This window comes from Oncorhynchus clarkii, chromosome 16 (assembly GCF_045791955.1).
Source record: "Oncorhynchus clarkii lewisi isolate Uvic-CL-2024 chromosome 16, UVic_Ocla_1.0, whole genome shotgun sequence".
Taxonomy (NCBI): Eukaryota; Metazoa; Chordata; class Actinopteri; order Salmoniformes; family Salmonidae; genus Oncorhynchus; species Oncorhynchus clarkii.
In genome coordinates this window covers 66,554,043-66,569,583 of record NC_092162.1, presented here as the reverse complement: position 1 = coordinate 66,569,583, position 15,541 = coordinate 66,554,043, and the positions used below count along the sequence as shown (strand labels likewise).

At 41.4% G+C, this 15,541-nt stretch overlaps 1 protein-coding gene across 2 annotated transcripts; it reads left to right on the top strand.

Moving 5' to 3' along the window:
- Nucleotides 1-1,326: 1,326 nt before the first annotated feature.
- Nucleotides 1,327-15,216, top strand: LOC139367752 (tyrosine-protein phosphatase non-receptor type 7-like). 2 transcript variants are annotated; one of them, XM_071106073.1, is made up of 11 exons: nucleotides 7,261-7,441; nucleotides 7,568-7,626; nucleotides 8,092-8,227; nucleotides 8,533-8,722; nucleotides 8,820-8,904; nucleotides 9,013-9,101; nucleotides 9,402-9,539; nucleotides 12,177-12,287; nucleotides 12,815-12,972; nucleotides 14,250-14,363; nucleotides 14,699-15,216. In XM_071106073.1, the coding sequence occupies exons 3-11, from the start codon at nucleotides 8,109-8,111 to the stop codon at nucleotides 14,847-14,849; spliced, it is 1,155 nt and encodes a 384-aa protein (XP_070962174.1). In that variant the 5' UTR covers nucleotides 7,261-7,441; nucleotides 7,568-7,626; nucleotides 8,092-8,108; the 3' UTR covers nucleotides 14,850-15,216. The 2 variants fall into 2 exon arrangements, with proteins under 2 accessions (XP_070962173.1, XP_070962174.1); XM_071106072.1 differs by lacking the exons at nucleotides 7,261-7,441; nucleotides 7,568-7,626 and adding an exon at nucleotides 1,327-1,527.
- Nucleotides 15,217-15,541: the final 325 nt, after the last annotated feature.

Here is a 15,541-nt window from a genome sequence, read left to right as displayed (position 1 = left end):
TTAATATACAATAAATTGTTTTGTGCCGAAGTTCCACTTCCACAAACTTACTGTAATATTTACCTGTCCTTTTTGTCTTAGCATTGATGACCAGGTTGTTAGATGAAATACCCACATTGCACTGTGGTAAATCAACATCACATTTTTTATTTAACTAGGCAAGTCAGTTAAGAACAAATTCTTATTTTCAATGACGGCCTAGTGGGTTAACTGCCTGTTCAGGGGCAGAACGACAGATTTGTACCTTGTCAGCTCGGGGATATGAACTTGCAACCTTTCGGTTACTAGTCCAACGCTCTAACCACTAGGCTACCCTGCCGCTGTAAGCGACTGGGTGCAGAGTGAAAGCGGAGTCAGGTGCAGGACACAGATATAGAGTAATCCAACTGAGTTTTACTCAAAGAATAAAGCAAAATTCCAAATAGGAACATACAACACAACTCAAACACAAACACAAACACAAACACAAACACAAACACAAACACAAACACAAACACAACCACTAACGACATGAACAATCGCGGAACAGAACAGAAATGTATGTCAGATGGTTAAACAGGGAATGTAATGAGGGAATGTAAAACAGGTGTGTGTGTGTAATCAGACAAAACAAAACGAAACAGAAAAATGGATGGGTAGTGACTAGAAAGCCGGTGACGTCGACCGCCGAACACCACCCGAACAATGAGAAGGGCCGACTTCGGCAGAAGTCGTGACAGCCGCCCCATAATAGGAAACTATTCAGCGTTTCTACAGGAAGAAGACTAATACCCGTGTTCTATCAACATTATTGATGTATTTCAGGTTGTTCATGTAAAAAATCATGTGGTATCAATGACTTACCTGGTTAAATAAAGGCTAAATAAATGAATGAATAAAATAACCCTGTTATTCACTTTGTCACCCAGCTGTTTCCATCACAGCAATGCTTATTTTCACGACAATTTCATAAACATTAGACCATTTCGCCCACAGCGACTGTTATTCACTTTTGCACTGTGGAGACACTGTGATGAAATGAGAAAATACTTGCAATAGGGCTCTTACATTTGACATAGTATATTATTCTCTCAATGGTTGCATTGTTGTAATTGTGGACATTGGTCCCTTGTTGCTGTAGAGAAAATAATAGCCAACATCAAAATTCACATTTGAGGTTAGTGTGCTCTCCTTGGAGGTTACACAAAGCCAGTGGCACTGAGTCTGCAGGGGTGAGGCAGCCTTGAATGTTGTGTGTGTTCGTGTGCGTGTGCGGGTGCGGGTGTGGAAATGAGGGTATGAGAGTATGAGTGGGTGGGTGGGTAGAGAGGAAGCGGTGGAGAGGTAGAAAAAAGGAAGAAAAAAATGATTGTCTCATAAGCTTCCCTATAAAGCCAAGCAGTAAAAGAGTCAAACCTGCCTGTGTCTGTGCTGCTGGTCTCGTCTGGACTGAGACCTTGGTCCAACACACATCCACACGGTACACAGGAACACAAGGAGAGAGGCGATAACTGAGGGCCAACTTCGACTTGCAGTCCCCTTGCGCTGGTGAGTTACCTGCTGGGCCTATCTCATTGACAGTGTGATAGTGACAACCAAGAGGCATGTGCATGCTGTACTGTATTGCCTGCGGATAAACTACAGATTGTCTTCAGCTTGTTATAATGTTTACCCCGTCATCATATCACTTGGAATTAACCTTACTTTTTCGCCCAGAACATGGAAGACTCGCTAGTCAGTCTGAGGCAGCGTTTCAGCCCAGCTGATGCATGATTTCAGCTCAGTCTTCCATCCTTACAGTACGGCGTACGGTTATGTTCTGAGCTTCCTTACCATATTTTTGTTGTTATGTAATAATTATAAACTGGGTGGTTTGAGCCCTGAATGCTGATTGGCCTGCAGCCGTGGTATATCAGACCGCATATCACAGGTATGACAAAATATGTATTTTTACTGTTCTAATTATGTTGACAACCAGTTTATAATAGAAATAAGTCACCTGGGGGGGTTTGTGGTATGTCAAATCAAATCAAATCACGTTTTATTGGTCACATACACATGATTAGCAGATGTTATTGCGGGTGTAGAGAAATGCTTGTGCTTCTTGCTCTGACAGTGCAGCAGTATCTAACAAGTAGTCTAACTATTACACAACATATACCCAATACACACAAATCTAAGGAAAGGAATGGGATTAAGAATATATAGACTAAGATACAATAGAATAGTATGGAATACAGTATATACATATGAGATGAGTAATGTCAGAGCAGCATAGACTAAGATGCAGTAGAATAGTATGGAATACAGTATATATATATGAGATGGGTAATGCAGGATATATGTAGACATTATTAAAGTGACTAGTGTTCCATTTATTAAAGTGGCCAGTGATTTCAAGTCTATGTATATAGGTCAGCAGCCTCTGACGTGCTAGTGATGGCTATTTAACAGTCTGATGGCCTTGAGATAGAAGCTGTCTTTCAGTCTCTTGATGCCAGCTTTGATGCACCTGTTCTGACCTGTACTGACCTTCTGGATGATAACGGGGTGAGCATATGGCCAATATCCACGGCTAAGAGCTGTATCCCAGCACTCCGCGTTGCATCGTGCTTAAGAACAGCCATTAGCCGTGGTATATTGGCCATATACCACAGCCCCTTGGGCCTTTTTGCTTAACTATAAATAAACACATCACCTCTTCATCATTTAATATTCTAATAGTCACTGAAGTCTTATTTATATTTATATTTTAAATGTTTCTATTTTTATTTGAAAAAAATATATATATTTTCTTTGAAAATGCTTTTGAGCTCATATCAAACTTGAAAGCTATTTACAGTGCTTTCAGAATGTATTCTCCTTTTGTTGTGTTACAGCCTGAATTCAAAATTGATTACGTTGATGTATTTTTCTCACCCATCTACTCACAATACCCCATAATGACAAAGTGAAAACATGTTTTTAGAAATGTTGGCAAATTTAGAAAGAGTCTATACATTGTAGAAGCACCTTTGGCAGTGATTACAGCTGTGAGTCTTTCTGGGTTAGTCTCTAAGGGCTTTCCACACCTGGATTGTGCAACATTTGTCCATTATTCTTTTCAAAATTCTTAAAACATCTGTCAAATTCGTTGTTGATCTTTTGCATTTTCAGGTCTTGCCATAGATTTTCAAGTAGATTTACCTGTACGTCAAAACTGTAACTCAGCCACTCAGGTACATTCACTGTATTCTTGCTAAGCAACTCCAGTGTAGATGTCGCCTTGTGTTGCCTTGTGTTTTAGGTTGTTGTGATGTTGAAAGGTGACTTCATCTCCCAGTGTCTGGTAGAAAGCAGACTGAACCAGGTTTCCTCTTGAATTCTGCCTGTGCTTAGCTTCATTCCATTTATTTTTTATTCTTGAAAAATTCCCCAGTCCTTAACGATGACAAACATACCCATAACATGATGCAGCCACCACTATGCTTGAACATATGGAGAGTGGTACTCAGTGATGTGTTGCATTGGATTTTCCCCAAAAACATAACGCTTTCCGGACAAAAAGTGAATTGCTTTGCCACATTTTTGCAGTATTAATTTAGTGCCTTGTTGCAAACAGGAAGCATGTTTTGGAATATTTGTATCTTGCACAGGCTCTCTTCTTTTCACTCTGTCAGTTAGGTTAGTATTGTGGAGTAACTACAATGTTGTTGATCCATCCTCAGATTTCTCCTATCACAGCCATTAAACTCTGTGACTGTTTTAAAGTCACCTTTGGCTCATAGCAATTGAGTCAGGAAGGACGCCTTTATCTTTGTAGTGACTGGGTGTATTGATACACCATCCAACGTGTAATGAATAACTTCACTTCAAAAGGAATAATCAATGTCTGCTTTTTTATTTTTTATTACCCATCTACCAATAGATTACCTTGTTTGTGAGGCATTGGAAAACCTCCCTGCTCTTTGTGGTTGAATCTGTGTTTGGAATTCACTGCTTGACTGAGGGACCTTACAGATAAATTGTATGTGTGGGGTACAGAGATGAGGTAAGCATTCAAAATCATGTTAAACACTATTATTGCACACAGAGTGAGTCCATGCAACTTATTATGTGACTTGTTAAGCACATTTTCACTCTTGAACATACTTAGGATTGCCACAACAAAGGGGTTCAATACTTATTGACTCAAGACATTTTATTGTTTCATTTTTCATTCATTAGTAAAAAATATATATATATTAATGAAAACCACTATTCCACGTTGACATTATGGGGTGTTGTGTAAATTCAGGCTGTAATACAACATTGGGAAAACGTGAAGGGATGTGAATACTTTCTTAAGGCACTGTACTTCTCTGAGATTATTTCTATTTATTTTTTTGGTACGTTATTTATTTCTGTCATACAATCCCGCTTCAAGGTCTTCATCAGCAAATATACTGTATGCAAACGTTTATGTTAGTATGATGAATAAATCATTGCATATTTGCAGCTGCCTTGAGCCTAGAGTCACTGAGGAATGACTCTACTGATTCACCTATTGGCAAAAAAAACAGCTTTACAACACCAGCTTTACAACATCCACTTTACAACACCAGCTTTACAATACCAGCTTTACAATAACAGCTTTACAACACCAGATTTACAACACCAGCTTTACAACACCAGCTTTACAATACCAGCTTTACAATACCAGCTTTACAACACCAGCTTTACAACACCAGCTTTACAACACCAGCTTTACAACACCAGCTTTACAATACCAGCTTTACAACACCAACTTTACAACATCCACTTTACAACACCAGCTTTACAATATCAGCTTTACAACACCAGCTTTACAATACCAGCTTTACAACACCAACTTTACAACATCCACTTTACAACACCAGCTTTACAATATCAGCTTTACAACACCAGCTTTACAATACCAGCTTTACAACACCAACTTTACAACATCCACTTTACAACACCAGCTTTACAATATCAGCTTTACAACACCAGCTTTACAACACCAGCTTTACAATACAAGCTTTACAATACCAGCTTTACAATACCAACTTTACAACACCAGCTTTACAACACCAGCTTTACAACACCAGCTTTACAATACCAGCTTTACAACACCAGCTTTACAACACCAGCTTTACAATACCAGCTCTACAATACCAGCTTTACAATACCAGCTTTACAATACCAGATTTACAATACCAGCTTTACAACACCAGCTTTACAACACCAACTTTACAACATCCACTTTACAACACCAGCTTTACAATATCAGCTTTACAACACCAGCTTTACAATACCAGCTTTACAACAACAACTTTACAACATCCACTTTACAACACCAGCTTTACAATATCAGCTTTACGACACCAGCTTTACAATACCAGCTTTACAACACCAACTTTACAACATCCACTTTACAACACCAGCTTTACAATATCAGCTTTACAACACCAGCTTTACAACACCAGCTTTACAATACCAGCTTTACAATACCAGCTTTACAATACCAACTTTACAACACCAGCTTTACAACACCAGCTTTACAACACCAGCTTTACAATACCAGCTTTACAACACCAGCTTTACAACACCAGCTTTACAACACCAGCTTTACAATACCAGCTCTACAATACCAGCTTTACAATACCAGCTTTACAATACCAGATTTACAACACCAGCTTTACAATACCAGCTTTACAATACCAGCTTTACAACACCAGCTTTACAACACCAGCTTTACAACATCCGCTTCACACTACCAGCTTTACAATACAAGCTTTACAACACCAACTTTACAATACAAGCTTTACAACACTAGCTTTACAACGCCAACTTTACAATACCAGCTTTACAATACCAGCTTTACAATACAAGATTTACAATACAACACCAGCTTTACAATACCAGCTTTACAATACCAGCTTTAAAACACCAGCTTTACAACACCAGCTTTACAACATCCGCTTCACACTACCAGCTTTACAATACAAGCTTTACAACACCAACTTTACAATACAAGTTTTACAACACCAGCTTTACAACACCAACTTTACAATACCAGCTTTACAATACCAGCTTTACAATACAAGCTTTACAATACAACACCAGCTTTACAACACCAGCTTTACAATACCAGCTTTACAATACCAGCTTTACAACACCAGCTTTACAATACCAGCTTTACAACACCAGCTTTACATTACCAGCTTTGCAACACCAGCTTTACAACACCAGCTTTACAATACCAGCTTTACAACACCAGCTTTACAATACCAGATTTACAATACCAGCTTTACAACACCAGCTTTACAACACCAGCTTTACAACACCAGCTTTACATTACCAGCTTTGCAACACCAGCTTTACAACACCAGCTTTACAATACCAGCTTTACAATACCAGCTTTACAACACCAGCTTTACAACACCAGCTTTACAACATCCGCTTCACACTACCAGCTTTACAATACAAGCTTTACAACACCAACTTTACAATACAAGCTTTACAACACCAGCTTTACAACACCAACTTTACAATACCAGCTTTACAATACCAGCTTTACAATACAAGCTTTACAACACAACACCAGCTTTACAACACCAGCTTTACAATACCAGCTTTACAATACCAGCTTTACAACACCAGCTTTACAACACCAGCTTTACAACATCCGCTTCACACTACCAGCTTTACAATACAAGCTTTACAACACCAACTTTACAATACAAGCTTTACAACACCAGCTTTACAACACCAACTTTACAATACCAGCTTTACAATACCAGCTTTACAATACAAGCTTTACAATACCAGCTTTACAATACCAGCTTTACAACACCAGCTTTACATTACCAGCTTTACAATACCAGCTTTACAATACCAGCTTTACAACACCAGCTTTACATTACCAGCTTTACAATACCAGCTTTACAACACCAGCTTTACAATACCAGCTTTACAACACCAGCTTTACAACACCAGCTTTACAATACCAGCTTTACAATACCAGCTTTACAACACCAGCTTTACATTACCAGCTTTACAATACCAGCTTTACAACACCAGCTTTACAATACCAGCTTTACACACCACCTTTACAACACCAGCTTTACAATACCAGCTTTACAACACCAGCTTTACAATACAAGCTTTACAACACCAGCTTTACAATACCAGCTTTACAACATTCTCCCCCTTCTTTTCCCTCCAGGAACTTCTCAGTGATTGATCCACTCTCACGTTTAGACATGTGCACCTGAAGCCAAAGAAGAGGCTAGCTATTAACATACTGAGTCACTGTGTCAAAAAGACTGCATGTCTGTGCCTGCTCACTCTCTACTTCTCACTGTGTTACTCTCTCTCCCTCTCTCTCTCTTTCTGTTTCTCACTGTGGTTGGTTCATGTCAATGGCAGACATTTCATTTGGTTTAGGATTACTCTGACATATTGACAGACCAGGATTCAGGTATGGATAGATCCTAGTTTAGCAACAATCAGGCAACAAAGGAGAGAAATGATGTCTGATGATCTGAAAAATAAATGTTTAGTCAATGGTGTTTCTCTACTGCGTGTCATGTGTTGTGAATGTCAGTTTCAGGGGATGTGAGATCTTTCATTAACTGCTGTTCTTTTGACAAGAAGAGTTGACAAGTAGGGTGAAATATTTTAAATTCCATCTGAATTGAATTACTTTTGTGGTGTGTTCACTGTGTAGGCATAGTAAGGAAATAATGTGATCTCTCTCCCTCTCTCCCTCCCTCCCCCTCCCACTCCCCCTCCCCCCCTCGCTCCCTCCCTCCCTCCCACCCTCTCCCTCTCTTTCTCTCTCCCTCCCTCCCTCCCTCCCTCCCCCTCTTTCTCGCTCTCCCCCTTCCTCTCTCTCTCTCTCTCTCTCTCTCTCTCCCTCCCTCTCTCTCTCTCTCTCTCTCTCTCTCTCTCGCTCTCTCCCCTCTCTCTCTCTCTCTCTCTCTCTCCCTCCCTCCTCCCCTCTCTCCCTTCCTCCCTCCCTATCTGTCTCTCTCTCTCTCCACCCTCTTTGTCTCTCTCTGTCTCTCTCTCTGTCTCTGTCTCTCTCTCTCTCTCTGTCTTGGGATTGTTTTCACTCAATTCAACCAGTAATTCAACACAGCACCATGAGTGAGTCAGTAGAATCCACATCATCATCATCAACATCACACCCTGTGGACAAAGACCAGTCAGCCTCCTGCCCTGCTGCCACAGCCCCTCGCAAAACAGTCCGTCTCCAGGAGAGGTACACACATCCATGATATTCAACTCACAGTACTGTCATCAAGGCCAGGATAAACTACAGTACCAGTCAAAAGTGTGGACACACCTACTCATTCAAGTTTTTTTTTTTTTTTACTATTTTTTACATTGTAGAATAATAGTGAAGATATTAAAACTATGAAATAACACGTATGGAATCATGCAGTAACCAAAAAAGTGTTAAACAAATCAAAATATATTTTATGATAAACTATAAGTGATACATTACGTAAATGCATATAGAGTCCTTGATCGTTTTGTCCTCTCTGTGGTTCCAATCATCCTCAGACGGGGGTCCAATGTTTCCCTGGTGCTGGGCGTGAGCAGTCTCAGTCTGGAAGCAGTGGAGACCCTATGCTCCATCTCCACTCCCAGAGAGACCATCCTCCACCTGCTGAGGACCTCAACACGCCCTCTGACCCCCTCTCAGCTGCAGGAGGCGTCTGAAGAGACCAGCAGGCTGAACTCAGAGTACCAGGTTGGTATCTACTGTAACTGTTACTATGTGCAGACAATTGACTGCAAGCAGGATCAAGTTGAATCTGGACCTTAAGCCTGTCCGTTTTTTCCAACAGAAAATTCCTCCAAACTTTGTGAACCCTTCAGAGCTGGATATTCCAGGACGAGCTTTAAAGGACAGATACAAGACCATACTGCCAAGTGAGTGACTAAGTAAAAATTGATAAGCATGAGTTGATAAATCCCGAAACACACTGGCACCCAGACAATATAATAACCTATGTATAAACTATAATCATGTTTAACCAGATCCTGAGACCCGTGTGTGTCTGAGGAACCCCGCAGCAGCAGAGGAGGCGGGCGAGACTGAAAGATACATTAACGCTAACTACATAAAGGTTAGAACCACCTGTAATTTGTTTTTATTTGTGTTTAAGTTACGCAGACTTAAAGTCATTCTAGACCTTATGGGGATGAAGAAGTGTAAGTAGGTGAACATGAAGTCATGCAAAAAGGTCATAAAAATGTATATAAAAGGTTGTGTGAAAGTATAGCATACGCATTGCACAGAGGATGTTAAGGATGTGGAGAGTGATATAGTTGATTTACGTGGGTGTATCATGATGTCAACCAAGGAAACCCACAGGAAGTCAAAGTGGAAATGACAGAGCCCCATAATCTTGCTGTCGCCCACGCAGGGTTACAACGGTGCACCTAGCGCCTACATCGCCACCCAGGGCCCCATGCTCAACACCGTGCTTGACTTCTGGGAAATGGTGTGGCAGGAGAGATCCACCACCATTGTCATGATCACCAAGCTGAAGGAGAAGAAGGAGGTGAAATCCCATCCTGCTTCCATTTCTCTCCTAACCTCTAAAAGTCTAAGCCGTTGTGTGTGTGTGTGTGTGTGTGTGGGGGGGGGGGGGGGGGGGGGTGGTTCTACTACGCTAGTAGAGGTTGTTAAAACAATCCATATTTCAGCTTAGTAGAACACCTTTTTAGCTATTTAATTTAGTTCATTTAGCTATTTGATTTCAAATTGTAGGACCCCTTTATGTTAAACAAAAAATAAATATATATGTACATATACAGTTGAAGTCGGAAGTTTACATACACCTTAGCCAAATACATTTAAACTCAGTTTTTCACAATTCCTGACATTTAATCCTAATAAAAATTCCCTGTCTTAAGTCAGTTAGGATCACCACTTTATTTTAAGAATGTGAAATGTCAGAATAATAGTAGAGAGAATGATTTATTTCAGCTTTTATTTCTTTCATCACTTTAACTTCCTGACAGATGTCTTGAAATGTTGCTTCAATATATCTACATCATTTTCCTCCCTCATGATGCTATCTATTTTGTGAAGTGCACCAGTCCCTCCTGCAGCAAAGCACACCCACAACATGATGCTGCCACCCCGTGCTTCACAGTTGGGATGGTGTTCTTCGGCTTGCAAGCGTCCCCTTTTTTCCTCCAAACATAATGATGGTCATTATGGCCAAACAGTTATATTTTTGTTTGATGTATGATCTTTGTCCCCATGTGCAGTTGCAAACCATAGTCTGGCTTTTTTTATGGCAGGTTTCGGAGCAGTGGCTTCTTCATTGCTGAGCGGCCTTTCAAGTTATGTCGATATAGGACTCGTTTTACTGTGGATATAAATACTTTTGAACCAGCATCTTCACAAGGTCCTTTGCTTTTGTTCTGGAATTGATTTGCACTTTTTGCACCAAAGAGCGGTATGACGGCTGTGTGGTCCCATGGTGTTTATACTTGCGTACTATTGTTTGTGCAGATGATCGTGGTACCTTCAGGCGTTTGGAAATTGCTCCCAAGGATGAACCAGACTTGTGGAGGTCAACGATTTTATTTCTGAGGTCTTGGCTGATTTCTTTTGATTTTCCCATGATGTCAAGCAAAGAGGCACTGAGTTTGAAGGTAGTCCTTGAAATACATCCACAGGTACACCTCCATTTGACTCAAATTATGTCAATTAGCCTATCAGAAGCTTCTAAAGCCATGACATCATTTTCTGGAATTTTCCAAGCTGTTTAAAGGCACAGTCAACTTAGTGTATGTAAACTTCTGACCCACTGGAATTGTGATACAGTGAATTATAAGTGAAATAATCTGTCTGTAAACAATTGTTGGAAAAATCACTTGTGTCATGCACAAAGTAGATGTCCTAACCGACTTGTCAAATCCATAGTCTGTTATCAGAAAATTTGTGGAGTGGTTGAAAAACTAGTTTTAATGACTCCAACCTAAGTGTTTGTAATCTCAGACTTCAACTGTATATATATATATATATATATATATATATATATATATATATATATATATATTTTTTTTTTTTGGGGGGGGATAAAATATTGAATTTGGCCTTTTCTACTAAAACCCATAGAAACACATCAATAAATGGCAACAAAGAGTCAAAAAATGTATCATAAGGAATAAGGTGTGTGAGAGTCTTATCTTTCTGTCGAGTGGTCCTGTTAATTTGCATGGACGTTTTCGTGAGAAGACCAATTTTCAAGATTCTCATGGTCTGACAAACACGGCTGTAGCTCGGCCACCTTCCAACACAGATGGGATGTCTCACCGCAGATGGGATGTCTCCTGGTCTGACAAACACGGCTGTAGCTCGGCCACCTTCCACCACAGATGGGATGTTTCACCGCAGATGGGATGTCTCCTGGTCTGACAAACACGGCTGTAGCTCGGCCACCTTCCACCACAGATGGGATGTCTCACCGCAGATGGGATGTCTCATGGTCTGACAAACACGGCTGTAGCTCGGCCACCTTCCAACACAGATGGGATGTCTCCTGGTCTGACAAACACGGCTGTGGCTCGGCCACCTTCCAACACAGATGGGATGTCTCACCGCAGATGGGATGTCTCATGGTCTGACAAACACGGCTGTAGCTCGGCCACCTTCCACCACAGATGGGATGTCTCCTGGTCTGACAAACACGGCTGTGGCTCGGCCACCTTCCACCACAGATGAGATGTCTCACTGCAGATGGGATGTCTCCTGGTCTGACAAACACGGCTGTAGCTCGGCCACCTTCCACCGCAGATGGGATGTGTCATGGTCTGACAAACACGGCTGTAGCTCGGCCAGCTTCCACCGCAGATGGGATGTCTCCTGGTCTGACAAACACCGCTGTGGCTCGGCCACCTTCCACCACAGATGGGGAAGGCCGACATAGGCGGATGCAGTGGGTTGAGACGCACAGCCCATGTAAAAAGATATCTCTATCTTAAACTGACAGATTTTGATGGGGATTTTCTTATTATGTTTCTTAGATTGATGCACGGGTGTGTCAATAAATCTTGAAGTCTAACCTCCTAACGGGTTTCCTTTGACAGACCCATTGGTGATAAAGCAGAGATGGTTTATAAAATCCTTGTTAGAGACTTTGGTTCATGTCTGAAGTATACAGAAAGTGTGTTCTGTGTTTCAGAAGTGTGAGCTTTACTGGCCAGAGAAGGAGGGCAGCTATGGCAGATTTGAGCTCAGAGTGGCCATTGTGAAAGAATGTGATGGCTACACAATTCGAGACATAATTATTCAGGTGAGATAGTAGGTTATTGTTGTCTGAACATCTCATAATGCCAGTAAAAGCTCTGGGTTACACCAGTTTCAGAACTTCAACACTTCTGAATGAAAGAAGGGATGGATGGATGAATAAATGAATGCATGGATGGACTGATAAATTAATGAAGGGATGAATGGGTGGATGGGTGGATGAATGAATGAATGAATGAATGGATGGATGATGGATGGATGGATGGATGGATTAATGAAGGGATGGATGGATGAATTAATGAAGGGATGGATGGATGAATGTAGGGATGGATGGATGAATGTAGGGATGGATCGATTAATTAATGAAGGGATGGATGGATGGATGGATGGATGGATGAATTAATGAAGGGATGGATGGATGAATGTAGGGATGGATGGATGAATGAATGTAGGGATGGATGGATGGATGAATGAAGGGATGGATGGATGAATGAAGGGATGGATGAACGAAGGGACGGATGGATGGATGGATGAATGAAGTAGTTAACTTACTAACAACAATGTGTCCTACAGGTGGGCTCAGAGAGCAGGCAGGTGAGGCACTACTGGTACTCCACATGGCCAGACCACCAGACTCCAGACTGTACTGGACCTCTGCTCAGACTGGTGGTGGACGTGGAGGAACACAGGCAGTCCCACCCCGGCCTAGGAACCACCATCGTCCATTGCAGGTCCACACTAAAACAACCCTTAACACTGGCTCTCATCAACACAACCCTTAACACTGGCTCTCATTAACACAACCCTTAACACTGGCTCTCATCAACACAACCCTTAACACTGGCTCTCATTAACACAACCCTTAACACTGGCTCTCATCAACACAACCCTTAACACTGGCTCTCATCAACACAACCCTTAACACTGGCTCTCATTAACACAACCCTTAACACTGGCTCTCATCAACACAACCCTTAACACTGGCTCTCATTAACACAACCCTTAACACTGGCTCTCATCAACACAACCCTTAACACTGGCTCTCATCAACACAACCCTTAACACTGGCTCTCATCAACACAACCCTTAACACGAGCTGTCATTAACTGTCACTTTGATAAATGTGAGAGAACTAACATTGGCATATGTTATAGAATGTCCTTGATAAGAAAACAGTCCGAGGCTAATTGAACGGTTCTCGCTTCCAGTGTGTTTATACAGTATATATACAAAAGTATGTGGACACCCTTAAGGGAGGCTCCATTTCACATACCATGTCAGTCAGAATTAAATTCTTACAATGATGATTTACCGTGACTAGCTTGAGTTCACTTACTGACGACAAAGGTGAATGCTATGGAATTCATTTTGTTTTGTGTTCGATACGTGTATGTTCTGTATGTGGACTGTGTATTGCAGACAAATACTGTAGCAGAGGCTGGAGAATAGATACATGTCCTTTCCAACAAGTCAGTTCGTCAAATTTCTGCTCTGCTAATTTAGGACCGTTGTCTGGAGACTCTCAGGATTTCCAATGTCTCCATCACGTGTTTCTCTGTCTGTGTTGTTTATTATAAGACACCTGGCTGCCTTCACGTTCCTTTCACATTTTAAAAAGTGGTGACTAGTAGAACAAGTTGTCAGGAGGATCCGGTTGGAGTCAGACATGCTGTGACTCTACTTGACTTAATTTGTCATATGCTCTCCACTACAGTGCAGGGATTGGTAGAACAGGTTGTCAGGAGGATCAGGTTGGAGTCAGACATGCTGTGACTCTACTTGACTTAATTTGTCATATGCTCTCCACTACAGTGCAGGGATTGGTAGAACAGGTTGTCAGGAGGATCAGGTTGGAGTCAGACATGCTGTGACTCTACTTGACTTAATTTGTCATATGCTCTCCACTACAGTGCAGGGATTGGTAGAACAGGTTGTCAGGAGGATCAGGTTGGAGTCAGACATGCTGTGACTCTACTTGACTTAATTTGTCATATGCTCTCCACTACAGTGCAGGGATTGGTAGAACAGGTTGTTTCATCGCCAGCAGCATTGGATGCCTGCAGCTAAAACACACCAGTAAGGCTGACGTGCTCGGAATCGTCTGCAAGCTACGCCTCGACAGGTACTAGCTACTACACACTGCCCTGCTGCTGCCCTGCTGCTGGTAGTAAAACGCCAAGCACATTTCAATCAAACTCTGTTTCTATCAAGTAAACTATCAAGTGAGCACCTTGCTTCTAACAATGCATTTGAAATTTGTCTTGAGTTATTTAAAAAGTGCTGTAGTGATAGGGATCTTAGATGCGGAGCTTGGGGATGCTGCTCCTTCACTCTCTGCCGCTCTGTGTTGCTCTTTGGGGTTTTAGGCTGGGTATCTGTAAAGCACTTTGTGACAACTGCTGATGTAAAAAAGGCTTTATAAAATAAATGTGATTGATTGATTGTTTGTTTTGTCAGGGGTGGTATGATACAGACCAGTGAGCAGTACCAGTTCCTGTACCTTACCCTGGCCCAGTACAGCCGACAGCTGGTGAACACAGACTGTGGCTCAGAGAGCCCTGTCCCTGTCCCTGTCCAGACTGGCAGTACTACAGGAGAAACGCGGTGACAGAGAAAGCAAAGCTGAAGCTCTGTCTTTCTGTATGGGAGAACAAGATTCTGGAACTCTGTCTTTCTGTATGGGAGAACAAGATTCTGGAACTCTGTCTTTCTGTATGGGAGAACAAGATTCTGGAACTCTGTCTTTCTGTATGGGAGAACAAGATTCTGGAACTCTGTCTTTCTGTATGGGAGAACAAGCTTCTGGAACTCTGCTCGTGTGCTGTCTGTGGCAATCTCATCCCCTTGACTGTGACAGTTATTGCAGCATTTTTATGGGCACGTGGGACTGGTTTGAATTGTATTGAAATTCATGAATAATCGTTTTGTCCATATTTGCTACCCTGATAATAAATATGTTATTCCCTTGGCTTTAATTAATTGCAGTCTATTTGACATTCTGAAGACAAAATACATATACCACAGTTTAAATGTTTGGGGTCAGTTAGAAATGTCCTTGTTTTTGAAAGAAAAGCACTTTTTTTTGTCCATTAAATTAACATAAAATTGATCAGATATACAGTGTAGATATTGTTGATGTTGTAAATGACTATTGCAGCTGGAAACGGCAGATTTTTAATGGAAAACACCAGTCTCAACGTCAACAGCAAAGAGACGACTCCGGCATGCTGGCCTTCTAGGCAGAGTTTCTCTTTCCAGTGTCTGTGCTCTTTTGCCCATCTTAATCTATCTATATTATTG